The 14,906-nt window shown below is 38.4% G+C and overlaps 1 protein-coding gene across 1 annotated transcript in view; it reads left to right on the top strand.

Moving 5' to 3' along the window:
• LOC124605603 (polycomb protein suz12-B) overlaps positions 1-14,906 on the top strand; it is a 305,926-nt gene that overhangs the window by 241,210 nt on the left and 49,810 nt on the right. The window contains exons 3-5 of the mRNA XM_047137397.1: positions 12,634-12,820; positions 12,946-13,037; positions 13,823-14,009. Coding sequence (XP_046993353.1) covers positions 12,634-12,820; positions 12,946-13,037; positions 13,823-14,009 — 466 coding nt within the window. The remainder of the gene's footprint in view (positions 1-12,633; positions 12,821-12,945; positions 13,038-13,822; positions 14,010-14,906) is intronic.

The following is a 14,906-nucleotide window of genomic DNA, read 5'->3' as shown; positions in this document are numbered from 1 at the left end:
GTATTAAACAGAGGCTGAGAAAGCACAAATAGTTTGTAAAGATTTACAAATAGTTAATACTTATTAATCTATATGTTGAATAATTTCACATGCCTAAAGGTTTCCTTCATAATAGGATACACTGAAAAAGGTGGACAGTAATGAATGAGTGATCACACCAGGTTACTGTTTGTTGTACATCATAAGTAAACTGACCATTAAAAATGTAAGTGTAAAAAAAAATTTGCTTTCGTGTCGATTGGGTTTACGCGCTGGGTACATTATTCAGTAACCTAGGACTTTTTCTGTTGTGTATTTTTGAAGTTACATATACACTGGCCGGCATGCAACTTAAGAATGAAAGTAATTTTGCATAATGTGTCACTGCCAAATAACATAGCTCAATGAAACTTGGGCCATACAAAGAAAGTACTACTACATACAGAGTACAGGATGTAATTGAAAGAAATATACAATGAGACAAACAGAAATAACTCTTTTACTCAAAGACAATAATTACTTTGGAGTCACCATGATCTATGATCGTCCCCTGTACATTACAAAAGGCAGAACATAGTTCTTAATAGGGTGTGTGATGATCACAAACGCAATGCATGCTTTGCAGTGTGCTCCCATTTGGCTACGAGGTTGGTAAGGGGTTCGTGTGGTAGGGCGTTCCATTCCTCCAACTTCTGGATGGTCATTGGTGCACATGAATGTGCTTCAAAATGTCTCCATAAGGCGCTCCACATGTGGTCAGTGGGCTTTACATTAGGGGAAAATCAGTGACCAGTCAATTTGCCGAATATCGTTTCATTTCAAGAGCCCTCTACCTGCGCTGTTAGATGTGGTTGTGCAGTGTCGTCCATAAAAATGAAGTCTGGACCGAATGCACCCTTGAAAAGACACTCGTCGGAAGAATTACAATGTCATGACCACTAAGTGTACAGTGTTCAAAGATTTGGAGGTCTGTATGCTCATGCAACATTACGCCACCCCACACCATAACACCTTGACCATCAAATCAATCATATCCATCACTGTTCCTGGCTGCGTTACCTGGTCCAGATTCACTACTCAAACTGGATCTGCTCTCATCTGAGAAGAGCATATGATCCCATTACTCATTGGTCCAGTCCTTGTGCTCTTGGCACCATCGCAAATGGTGCCGCCAACGTGTCAGTGAAACATATCATACTAGGCTAGTTGTCGGGCAGAGAGACCACTCTTGTGCTGCCACTTTGGTGCATGAGATTCCATGCCCAGCAGTCTTCTTAAACTTGGTTGCAATTGCACCAGCTGTTTCATGTGGGTTACTCTTTGCTGTTACACAACGTAGAAGTCATCTGCTGCTGTAGTTGACCACGTTTTACCACCTCCTCTCCTTTGGGCATCAGTGCCTGTGGTTTGGAATGCTCCATATGCATGTGAAACAATGCTGTGAGCAATACCAAACACCTGGGCTACATTTGCCACACATTTTTCTTCTTCTAGTTTCCTGATTATTGTCCCCCTGAAGTCATCCAAATGTTGTAATGAAGACCACCACCACAACTTACCGTAACTGTTGCTGACTGACGCACACAGTGCCTTTTTGCCATTACTGTGACTTCCTTATTTTGTAGGGCCAGCCCCATGTGGCAATATAGTCACACTGTCCTCGTGTCATGTGGTGTTCAGCTTTCTGTGGACAACTGGGAGACATCTGGCAACATGCTCCTGCAATTTCACTTGTTTCCACTGAGTTCTTAATAAGTAAAGATACTCCACCTATGTCTCATCGTTAAATTTTGCAGAGCAGTGTGGTATTAGGTACAAAATTTATCACATTGTCTGGGCCAATACTGAGTAGAAGTATCTACAAATTGAAATCAATAGGGAATAATAGTGCCTAAAAAGGTGACACTTTAATTGTAATAAAATGCAAATTCTGAAAATCTAATCATGCCATGAAAAGGGGAGAGAGGTTTCTTTCCCTAGAATGTACCTTCAGTAATGCTGTTGTGCTGAATTCAATGAAAGTAATTAAGCAATTGCTCTGTTCATATAAATACCCTTATTTTCCAACAAACTGTCACATTTCAAGAGATGAGTACTTTCTGTTGAGTAGGCTGCAGCAGCACACAACAATCAGTCGAATAGTGATATTATCATACAACAGTATAATCAAAGTGTATATTAGTAATGTGCAGAATAAGAGTGTTTGTAAAAACTGCTATATTTTAGTGTCACAGTACAATATAGTAGATTTTATGTTCCATAAAGTATGGCCATCTGTGATCAGAAAGTTTCCATTGGAAGGCCATACAATCCCAAATCGATATGCCAATGAGGCAAAATCGCCATAAGTGTTGAAGCAATCATCATCCTGACACACTGTCTTGAAGGTAACCATTTTGTGAAACATATAGTCCTGCTGCATGAAGAAGTCTATTACTGCCTGTTGCACATCCTTGTCTTACAGGAATCATTGATCCTTAAGGCCCTTTTTAAGGGAAGGCATGTAATCTCTTGGAGAGAGATCAGAACTGTAGGGTGGGTACTCAAGTATCTCCCATTTGAGTTTTCATAACTTCTACGTTATGACATTTTTGATATGGGGACATGCATTATATGAAGCAGCAGCACCCAATCCACATTGCTGGTTTTCGACAAACCTGCTGCCCCATATACATTCTTCATTCTCTGATGAATGTCATCTGGTGTTTGTCCTTCAACAGCCAAGAAAAGAATAAGAGCACATCGGTCCTGTTTGGACGCATTTGGTAATAATGTTGCCATAATTCATGTTTCTGCATTTATCGCACATATGTCAAAAAGACATTAATGCCACACTAATCCCTTGTCTACACATTGTTGCTTGTATACCCACATCAGAGTCACGCTAAGTTGTATATACATTGCAGCAGTGCCCTCAAACAGGAACTTTTTAGTAGCCCCTTGTACCTCAGATGTACATCAGAGACGGAGAGGGAGAGGGAGACAGAATTGTGAATATGTCATTTTGGGTACTGCATTGTGCTTATATTAGTAAGGAGTGAGTTTCCTAATGAAGTGGGTCAGGGCTGCGAAGCCCTCTTCCAGTTGTGTGTGTCACGATAGGCTTGACTCCCACCTGGGGCATGGCATGCCTGTAGGTGGTTTGGGAGTCAGATGTGACATTCTTCTGGATATTTGACCTGTTTGTATCACTGCTATTGTACTTTGGTAATCCACACAGTGTCGTTTCCATGTTTCTGTTCATCATTTCCTTTGTGAAAGTCATCAAAACCTTCATTTCCTGACAACATTGATCTGCCGACATGTATTTTGCTTCAGTAGTAGAGTGCAACCACTGCTTCTTGTAGCACTAAGTGATTAAGACATTATTCTAAAGAAATATCCAAGGTGAAACACCAAAAAATTGCACCGCATATATTGCGGAAATGGAAAGTGCTATTGATGTGCAGTTTCACAGAAACGGTTGGTAGCCAGGAGCTCATATTGTTAGCCAATAAACAGATTGTCATACTTGAAAGTGTATTTTTTGTGCGACCATATCTTTTTAAAATGGACCAATGCCTATTGACATTAACAAACTAAAAGTAGGGTAAATTAGAATGTCAGAGGTGTTTGGTGCAGGGTTCCAGTGTGAGTCATTTACGAGATACTGTATTTTGAAAAGTACCAACACCAACTCTTGTACAATACCTATAGCACCCACTAAAAAACATCACAAATGCTTACACTACTTATGTGGATTCTGACCAGTAATGAGACAGTGGTCCATCAAAAGTTGTGTTCAAAATGACCACCGGCAGTGGCATTACACGCTTCCAGTCTGTTACCGAACGACTGTTGAGATGTCCAAGCAGTCTGCTGTAATACATCATTGCATATCATTGGGTGTAGTTGGTATGTCCTTGTGGACAGCATCTTTCAGCTTTCTCTACAGAAAAAGGTATACCGGCGTCAAATGTGGGTAACAGGCTAGCCAATGCACAAGTCCTCTGCATGAAGTCCAACAATTTGGAAAAAAATTCGTGAAGTCATATTGTAGTACTTTGTGCACTGTAGGCTGGATAGCCGCATGTTGGTACTCATGGGTTCCTCCTAGTCTTGTGGGAGATAGTTCGTTAGGAAACTGCAATACGTGTGCACGTTCAGTTTTCAAACTATCAAAAATGGGCCCATGAGCAGATTGGTCACTATCTCGTACCGCATGTTCACGCTCCATGGATGCTAACATTCCTCCTGACAAAGTCAAACGGGGTTGTCAGCTGGCCAGTAGTGCATATTTCGGCAATTCACCTGACCATGATTGGTCAATGTGGCTTCATCACTAAACAAGATGCAGAAGACGTGAGGAGTATCCTGTCTTAATGCCCATATAGCTGAGGTAACACAATTTTCACAGTTGTTTCCATGGAGCTCTTGATGGGGGTAGATGGAACCTATGTCAATGGAGAATGCATTGAACACTTGCGTGACACGTGCCATTTCTTTGTGTGATTGCAGGATGCTAACATGCGGATCAGCTGCAACAGCAGCAAGAACATTAATGTCCCCCTCTTCTTTTGTTACATTGTCTAGGTGTTACACTACCACTTTCATATAACTGGTGGAAGAGGTTGGTAAATAATTGCTGAGGTGGTTGATGGCTATTGTAATATCTTGCAGCATTTACAGTACAAGAATGAACTGCATTCTTTCTACACTCTTCATAGACCATGAGGATGTCAGGTTTTTCTATATTGGTAACTACCATTGTCCATTCGCCACCAACTGCTTGGACTCTTTCGCACTGACTGGCTACCTAGTGGGAGTGCATTCAGGGAACACACAATCACACTGTAAGCAAACATAACATCATCTTACCTAGCAACTACACAGGTTGTATGACACAAACAAATGTCAATGTAGACACTTATCAAAATATGACATCTCTTAAACGACTCGCGTAAAATCCTGCAAGAAACTCCACTGATGTTCTAATTTAACCTACTTCTATGTTGTTAGTGTGACTAGGCATTGTTCCATTTCAAAAGAGTGTATGTTTGCACAGAAAATACACCTCCTAAATATTATTACAATATGTTTATAGGCTAACAATACAAACCCCTGACTACCAATCCAGTCTGTGAAAACTGCGCATCAGTAGCACTTCCCATTTCTGCAATTTTTGTAATGCAAGTTTTATGTGATTTATCTCGTATATCCTGTAGCATTTTTTCTGTCTTTCTTGTCATTTCTGAAATCCACATCACAGCCATCCACTCCCTGTCATTGAATTCAAATTTCTTACACCTCTCTTCAGATTTTGGATGTCTGTGTGATTTGGTTTACCCATTGATCTGCTTTCATAATTCACAGCATATGCTAGGTCCTGTCTTGCTTTACATGTTAAATACAATAACTACCCATCATTTCACAATATGGAAAGTCTGTCTTTGCTGCACTGATTTCTTCAGTTTCTCCTGGAGTTGAAATTGGAGTGGTTACCGTTTTTGACTTTTCCATTCTGTACCATTTTACCACTTCTTTAGCAGATTTTTCTTGGTATATGCTTTTGTTATTTTTATTTCACTTCCAAGAGACAAGAGTTACTTCTATCTATTGCAGTGTCAAAATTTTTCTTGTGTTTTTGCAGGAGATTTTTCATTTGACAGATGTATTCTCCAAATTTCATCCCATTGCCTGCCTGTACAGAGAGATACATGTGTTTCTGAGTATCTGATTTGGGACCACATTGGTCAGATTTCAGTTTCGATTGAGTTTCTCATTCTTAGGAAAATTGTTTAGTTTCTTACTCCATTGCAATGGAGCTTGTTTCCATCCATACAATGCCTTTATGAGCAGGAAATTTTCACGATTCCTTTGTATCTCCCCGAAACTTCCATGAAAATATGGTCCTTCAGATTACCATTCAGAAAGGTTGTTTCTACCTCGAATGTCATTATCAAATCTTTTTGTGCAGCAAGTGCAAATAGGAGTCTTAGGGAATTAGTTTGTCCAGCAGAACTAAAAATATCTTTAAAATCCACTTTAGTTTAATCCTGTTGACACACTCTTGCAACTAGTTTAACTTTGTACTTTCCTTATCTTATACTTTTTCTTGAAAATCCATTTTTCTGTAATTATTTCTTTTCCACGAGCAGTTTCTGTGTCCACTACAGTCCATGTTTCATTTTAGTTCATTGATTCTCCCGCTTCATTTGTAGCCTTCATCTAATTCTCCTTGTCTTCACCTTCAGTCCATTTTGTGTATGTGAACATGACATAATCATTATATTTCGTTGGCAAATTTATTGGACGTCTTGGTTTCTGATAAGTTTTTTAAATCTTCTTCTGGAGTTCTTCTTCTTCTTCAAAAAATTTTGTTTTCTCTAGTTAGAGCTATTCCTGCTCCTCCTCCTCTGGTTTCCTCTTCTTTGTCTACATATTGATGAGTAAGCCCAACATCTCTTGCTTCAGAAAATTTTCGAGTCTTAGGATTCCATATGGCATAACCATCAAGAACACCTCTTACACTTACTTTTTTTAAAAAAAATACTCATGTTCTGTGGACCCCACAGATCCAAAAGTAGCCAATACTGACAAATTTTATCTACTTCCAGGCCACTTTTGAAGTGGACTCTCATCAACTGCTGTAGTAGTACTTCTGTTCATGAGATAAACTGCACTCTAAAGGCCGCATAGCCCCACATTTTGTTTCCAACTTTTGATTCGAAAAATGTGGCACTCACTTTGCTCATGATAGTAAGATTTATTGTGTCTGCCTTACCATTCAGCTGAGGAGATTACTTAATTGCATAGTCAATCGATACACCTTTCTTTCTACACCATTCCTCCCCTGTCACATCGTATTTTTCTCTGCCTTCAGACTGAAATGAGTTTCACTTCCACTTGCATATTCTTTGATGTGATCTTCTTTTTCATTTTTTGTGTGTGAACGGTACACACTCAAAAAATGTGCATAGTCATCAAGACATACTAAAAATTGTTCTTCATTGAGACAAGATCGTGGATTTATCTAACCACATACATCAGTGTGAAATAATCTTGTGTGGTCTTATTGCTCTGTGCTGCACAGTGTTGAATTGTTTTCTTCATTTGTGACACTAGTGCCTCCATCTTGTAGTCCATTTTCTGATTGGCTGCCTTCCAGAATAATGTCTCCATCTTTCACAATTGTCACCTTTTTCTTGTCAAATATTGCCACTACCTCTTTTTCAGAAATGGCATTTACCGACACTAAATTTCTTTGTAGTTCATGGTCATGTAATACATTGTTCAATAGCACCTTTTGTGAGTTGACATCAACAACAAGATTAAAACACATGAAATTTTCATTTACAATCTTAATTTTTGTACCTTCTCAGCTCTTCACATTTGACATAATTTTCCTTTCGTGTGACAAGTACTCAGTGCTTCCACTGCCTACAACAAATTTGGCATCAGTTTTATCAATATTCTTTTCTCACTTTTTGGTCACAAGTACTTCTTAAATAAAAACTGTCTTTGATGCTTTCTTCATCTTCTGATGTTCCTCTTTTTGTAGTAACATTTTTCAACTGGTTTATTCGTATTTTTGCAGTTTGCACATGGAGGCAAAATCAAACCATGGAAACTCCATGTATAAATATAAAAAATGTAGGAAAAGATACATTACTGCGTTAAGTTGCAGCCAGGCACAATTAAGACACTTACACATAAGCTTTTCGCTACAGCCTTTGTCAGAAAGAGAGAAACACACACTATTCATTCACACAAGCAAGCACACCTCACGCCCACACGACTGCCAACTCCACCAAGTCAGGCCCGAGCTGAAGGTTAAACAGCTGTTGCATGCTAATATACCATTAGAAATAGTTACTGATTAATGCGAACAATCTCATCTCTTGTACTGTTCTGGTAATGACAGTACTATGAAAAGGACAGAGTGCTACTCACCACTTAGAAGATGCATTGAGTCACTGACGGGCACAAAAAAAGACTGGTATACATTTGAGCTTTGAGTCAAAAGACCTTCTTCTAATATAGAAAACACACACACACACACACACACACACACACACACACACACCATTGTCTGTGGCCAGCTGTAGTAATGTTGCTCGTAATAAAACTTTTCACTCACACAGCTAATTCATCGAAATACCAGACAGATTGGAACCTATTAAGATGAAAAAGTCTCTCTTAGGCTATTGTTACTATGTCATGCAAGAACTTGTCAGTGCAGATTAGTGGCTTATGTAGCGCAAAAGACTTAAACATTTCTGTTACAGTATTTTTTACTTCCCTGTTTCATCATCATCATCATCAGTTATCTGCTATATTAGCAGGTCCTTTGCCTCTCCATTTTCTGCGATCCATTGCTTCCTTCTTAAGGCTGCTGTATGTTGTACCGTCCATCATGTCATCCAGTATCTGGAATCTCTTCCTTCCTCGCTTCCTTTTCCCTTCTACATAACCTTCTAAAACTGTTTTTATCAGTCCGTCATTCTTTCTTAATATATGCCCAATCCAATTTCTTTTTCTTCTCTTTATTACATCTAGTAACTGCCTTTTCTCTCCCACTCTTCTCAGTACCTCTTCATTTTTTACTCTGTCCATCCAACTTATTCTTTCCATCTTCCGCCATGTCCAGATCTCAAAAGCCTCCAGCCTTTCTCTGTCTTTTTTCCTCATAGTCCATGTTTCAGCGCCATATAGAAGAACACTCCATACAAGACATTTTATGAGTCTCTTTCTGAGTTCTCTGTCCATACCGCTGCAGAAGATTCTCCTTTTCTTATAAAACGCCTCTTTTGCCATTGCTATCCTTGTTTTAATTTCTGTGGTGCACTTCCAGTCGGTGTCTATCCTGCTTCCAAGACACTTAAAATTTTGCACCTGTTCTAGTGTTTCTCCATTCAGCACAATTTTTATTTCCTTATTTCCTCCTATTGCCAATACTTTTGTTTTATTTGTGTTAATTTTCATTCCATATTTTTTTCCGTTAGTTGCAATGGTGTCCACCAAATCCTGTAATTCTTTTTCCCCTGTGGCTAGAAGGACCATGTCATCAGCAAATCTCAAGCACCCTACTCTTCTTCCTCCAATTTCTACTCCTTTGTCATCTAATGAGCATTGGTCAATCATATTTTCCAAGTACAGGTTGAAAAGAGTAGGTGATAAACAGCATCCTTGTCTTACTCCTTTTCCTAGTCTGATCCAGTTTGTACTTTCTCCTCTCACTTTAACTGAAACTTTTTGATTAAGGTACAATGAGTTTATAAGTCTTCTGGTTTTCCAGTCCACTCTCTTTTCCCTCATAGTCGCCAGCTTGTCCCAAACCACATTGTCAAATGCCTTTTCTAAATCAATGAAGCACATATATAGGTCTCTTCCTTTTTCAATAAACCTTTCTCCCAAGATTCGTAGGAGCCCTATTGCATCTCTGGTGCCCATATTCCGTCTAAAGCCAAACTGCTCCTCGCTGAGATTCTCCTCTATTACTTTTTCAAGTCTTTTATTAATTATTCTTAACATCACTTTGGCTGCATGTGAAATGAGGCTGATTGTCCTGTGCTCGCTGCATTTCTTGGTTCCTTGTTTTTTCGGTAATGGAATCATTACTGTTGTCAAAAAGTCCTCAGGCCATTCACCACTGTCATATATTTTATTACATAACCTCAATATTTCTCTTTTTCCATTGTGGTTCAAGCATTTTAGTATTTCTCCCGGTATTGTGTCTGTACCTACTGCTTTGTCATTTTTCATTGCAGCAATGGCAGACTTTACTTCTTCCATTATGATGGTTGGTCCTTTCTCGTCATCACTTACACTGTTGTGTGATTCAAGTTCCAGAGTTTTTGGTTTGTTATTTGTGTCATATAGCTCTTTTATATATTCTTCCCATCTCTGGAGGACATCGTCACGATCTTTATACACTACCTCTTCGTCTTTACTCAAAATTTCCATAGTAGCACTTCCTGCTCTGTTTTGTTCCCATGTTATAGTCTTTACTCTGTTGTATAGTAAGTCGTATCTTCCCTTCCTGTCCAGCTCTTCAATTTCATGACATTCCTCTTGTAGCCATTTTTTCCTAGCCTGCTCTGTTTCTCTTCGCAGTTCGTTATTTAACCTTCGGTATATCTTTCTTGCATCTTCAGTGTTCTTGTTTTTCAATTTTCTTCTCTCCTCCATCTTGGAAATCATTTCTTGTGTGACCCATGGTTTTTTTGACCTTTTCCCTTTTACATATCCTATATTTTGCTGTCCTGCTTTAATGATTCCTTCTTTCAGCATATTCCAGTACTCGTTGGCATTATCAGGTGCTTCTTTGTCTCGTAATGTGTTTAGAAAGTCCCGAGACAGCATTTCTGTAATTTGTTCTTTGTTGGACCTTATCTTCTCTAGATCCCATTTCTTCACCATTGTCGCTTTTTTCAGTTTTTTCATTCTTATTTCTATTTCTGCCATAAGTAAGTTGTGGTCACTATTAATATCTGCACCTGGTAATGTGTGCACCTTCTTGATTCCATTCCTGTATCTTTCTTCTACCAGTATAAAATCGATTTGGTTTCTATATTTATCCCCTGGTGATTTCCAAGTGTAGAGCCTCCTCTTATGGTTCTTGAACCATGTGTTTGCCACTATCAGCTGCCTTTCCCTGCAGAAGTCAATTAACCATTCACCTCTGTCATTTCTCTTTCCAAGACCATGACTGCCCACTATGTTTCCCTCTTTCCCTTCTCCCACAATGGCGTTCCAGTCTCCTATTACTATTTTGCAGCATTTTTTATTTTCGTCCATTATTCTCTCTATTACATTGTATGTTTCCTCTACAATTTGGTCATCATGTTCTGAAGTTGGCATATACACCTGGACAATCAGTAAATCTTTTTGTGCTCCTTTCAGCCTTACACCAATAACCCGGTCATTTGCATAGTCTACATATTCCACACATTTAGCCAATTCCTTTGTCATAATCATTCCTACTCCATTAATTCCTTTTACTTCTCCTCCTGAGTAGTAGAATACATATTCATCTGACTGCAACTCTCCATGTCCATTCCATCTTACCTCAGCAACTCCTACAAGGTCCATATGATTCTTTTCCATCTCTCTTTTAAGGTTTTCTAGTTTTCCTGCTTGTAGCAGAGTTCTGACATTCCAGGTACCAATTCTCGTTTTGATTTTTTGCCTCCTTTCAAGTTGCCGCCCCCCCCCCCCCCCCCCCCCCACCCCGGAGATCCGAATGGGGGACCATTTTACCTCCGGACACTGATTTAACATGAGAGGAAGCCATTTTTTGTGCAAAAATGGAGACTGCATTATGCAGGGAAGATAATCTGCGGTGGTATTCCGTTGCCTTCCGCAGTTCTGGAGGCCGCCCCTAACATGGGATACAGACGCCTTTTGCAGCCACCCGCTCCGGGTCAGATGCTGCATGAGAAGTATAGGTTGGAAAATGAAAGACCCCTAGCCCTCGAAACCTAATAGCGTCAGGGTCGGAAAAGAACAAGAGTTGGCCGAGGGTGGCCAGATAGGAAAGATAAGAGTGAGGAGCCTGGCATAAGTAAGTGGAAGCAATGCCAGGACTCAGCTCGGGGCCCCGTGGTCGCCAGCCACGTATCACTAGGTGTGATTCCCTGAGGTGTTCCCTGTTTACTCATCATTAAATGGCCAAATGGCAGACTTAGTCAAACTCGAATTAATATTATATGGCTTCTAAACTGATCTGACACCACAGAACTATTACATATTGTACAATAAATCCACAGGATTGTAACTAACTGTTCTTAAAATCACCACTTGAATGGTGCCTGATGAAATTTAGCTTTCAGGTACTATCACAGGCTATTCACGAAGAAAGTAAATGAAAACAGATCTCGAGAAGTTGGGGATTGCATGAGAAGGTCTATTGTTTAGCATTGAATAGGTTAATGCATGCTCATGATAACCTCAGAGCTTGCAGCCTAGGTTCAACAATAATTAACCATGAGAGTTGCCCTCATGTGGCGAAAAAGAGAAGCAGTGTACTAGACCAGGTGTGGTCAACTGCTAGATTTCCCAGTAGCAGTGGGAGAACAGTTGTGGATGTGTATAGGTTCTTATGACTAGTAGTGTCTGTTTCCTCCCTGTGCATTACAGAAGTGGAAAATTAACACTTAAAAATGATGAGAACATTTGAGAAAGAGCACTTATGCCAGTGCATATTTGAAGCAGTTCAATATTCAAAGTAAATTGTGTCTGCTGAGGTCCTGGGTGTAATTTATATTGGGCTCAAATGGTGTTCTCCCATGCATACATTGCTGCTGTATCCCCTCTGTAAACCATCTTTGTCAGAACACAGCATCATCACGGGATTTGTTCTGCTGTGTATGGGATTGTGTATTTACTAGATCCAGGTTTACATTTGTGTGGAATTTCTTGAAAGCCAAATTCTGAAATCCTCCCTATATGTAAAATACTATATTATAAAAATTTAATGTTCATTCATATTAACTTACAATTTGTAACAGAATGTCCTTGTTTTGAAATATGGATTCTAATGTGTGTGTGTGTGTGTGTGTGTGTGTGTGTGTGTGTGTGTGTGTGTGTGTCAGTGGAGGCCTTTGGTTATGGTTAAAGCACTGTGCTGTCAAAGATTAATTAATACAGTGTGACTGTATTTACTTTTTACAGCCCGTATTTTTAAACAGAACTCTGAGTTACATGAAACAGCGCATGTCCCGCACCAACAAAAGCAGAAAAAATTTCAGTGTTGACAACTTAATGGATATGGTAGTGAAGAGGAATAAGGAAAGCATACAGCCTGAAGTGATGCGTGGTTATATGACGCTGACGTTTCTTGGCTTTTATGATAAGAAAGGTAAAAAGGAAAAATAAATGTAATTATTAGTAACAAAACAATGTTATCCTTAGTAGAATATGACTTCATTAATTTAGTAATTCTAAAATCAAAACTATCATTTATGTTGTTCTTTTATTCTTTAGTTGAAGCTCATCATGAACCAGTTAAGGTTGAAACACTTTTGTTGAAAATTTGTCACAAGAAGCGGAAAGATGTTTCCTCACCTTTCATGCAGGTACATAGCAATTACTCTAATTTTGCTGTAATTTAGCCTTAGTTAGGATGACTCATCTTCAAACCACATCTTGAACTGAAATGTAAAGTAAACAGTTTCAACATAATAAGAGAGCTGCATTTGCTTGCATCTCAATTAACTGTTGATGAAATCATATTAAATATAATTTCATTTGAAAGCCAGCATCTTGTAGTGTTCACTGTGTTCAGTGGTATTATTTTCAGGTTTCAGAATAGTGGAAAACCTTGACTTGATTTAAATTAATTACATTAGAAATAAACTGACCAATACATATTTACCCTGCTCAACATAGACTGTATTACAAAATGGACCATGTCAGATTTTATACTCAAATTAATTTGTTAAATACAGCCTCTGTTTTCCTATTATTATTATTTTATTTATTTATTTATTTTTTTTACTTTTTTCTGTCACCTTCTCTTGAACAATATCAGTTGTATTAGGTGCTGTGTTACTGGGTTTTAAGTACCATTATATGTTAAGCAAATATAGAGTGATAGTTATGTGACTTACTGAATTTCCATTGTTTGAAGGAAAGGGGTACAGTATTTTTGTATCGGTTTCTCTTGAATTGTCGAGAATTTAATTTGGAGAAAGGTTGATTGGTTAAGAAATGGTTTTAACTTCCAGCTGAGATACTTTGTCATTTGCAGAAGGGGGACAGTAATTTTCTTTTTGTTGTTTTTGTATAATTCCAGAACACCTGACACACACATGGAATGACGTCAACAAATACAGCATTGGTATTTTTCTTTGTTTCATAGGTTTCTGTTGGAACTAGTGAGGTGGCAATAAATCCATCAGAAGACCAGCCACCACCAAAAGCTCCAACTGTCTCCATACCAACAGAATCTTTCAGCCTATCCAATGGCCATTTAGTCAAATCCTACATGCTGCTGCTTAGGGTCAGCTGTAATAGTGTTGGTGCTCAAGTAAATGACACTGATGTCTGTAAGTATTGTTACCATTATTTTGGTTCATTGATTTTGTGCAGTTTTGGGTGCACGTTTGGAGTAATTAACTATTTTATATTTGAAGAATTTAGTTGATAGCTTGTTTTAACAAACAACATGATGTATCTTCATGCACGACATAAAAATGATGAAATTGTGTTCATTAATAAGCAGTCATTTATCTGTCAATTATTATAGGTTTCACCAGGAGCAAAGAATTAACTAGGCTTCAAGGGTCACTGGTTAATTGGGAAGGGTATAAAGCTTAAAATAGGAATGAAATTAATTATAATTGGTAAAATAATTTAATTATAATTGGTAAAATAATTTAATTGGCATCAATACTAGCAGCACTAGGTAGCTCTTAGTTGTACACTCCTTATAAAATCTAACAAGCTAATCATCTTTAATGACCTTCATGTTGACAGGCCTTTAAACTCTGACGTTTTGTCATTTTAATCAGTGCGAGGCAATGGATTAAGCTCTCACATTGATACCAATGATTATGGAATAGGATAGTTACAGGTTGTTGTGAAACTGAGATAAAAGAAAAGCACTGGTTAAGTGAAAACTACGGATATTTGGAACGAAAGAGAGAATCTTCAGTTGATATATATGTCACTTAACAGCCGAAACAGTCACCAGATCCCAGTTGCAAATTACCTGTTTTAACAGCTTACAGGGGCAACAAAATATTGGTTTTTCATTATTTCATATAATTATTCACCAGTGATGATCTACCATCGTTATCTGCTGATTAAGGGATATATTCTTACATTAAAGGTTTAACATGATAGCTCAAGTATGAATGTTACAAACCATGTAATGCATTGATGCAACTTAACTCGCAGCACATAAATTACCCAGACTATATTCATTCGGTATTTGTGAATGA

This window comes from Schistocerca americana, chromosome 3 (genome assembly GCF_021461395.2).
Source record: "Schistocerca americana isolate TAMUIC-IGC-003095 chromosome 3, iqSchAmer2.1, whole genome shotgun sequence".
Lineage (NCBI taxonomy): Eukaryota > Metazoa > Arthropoda > Insecta > Orthoptera > Acrididae > Schistocerca > Schistocerca americana.
This window is presented reverse-complemented; position numbering and strand designations above follow the sequence as displayed.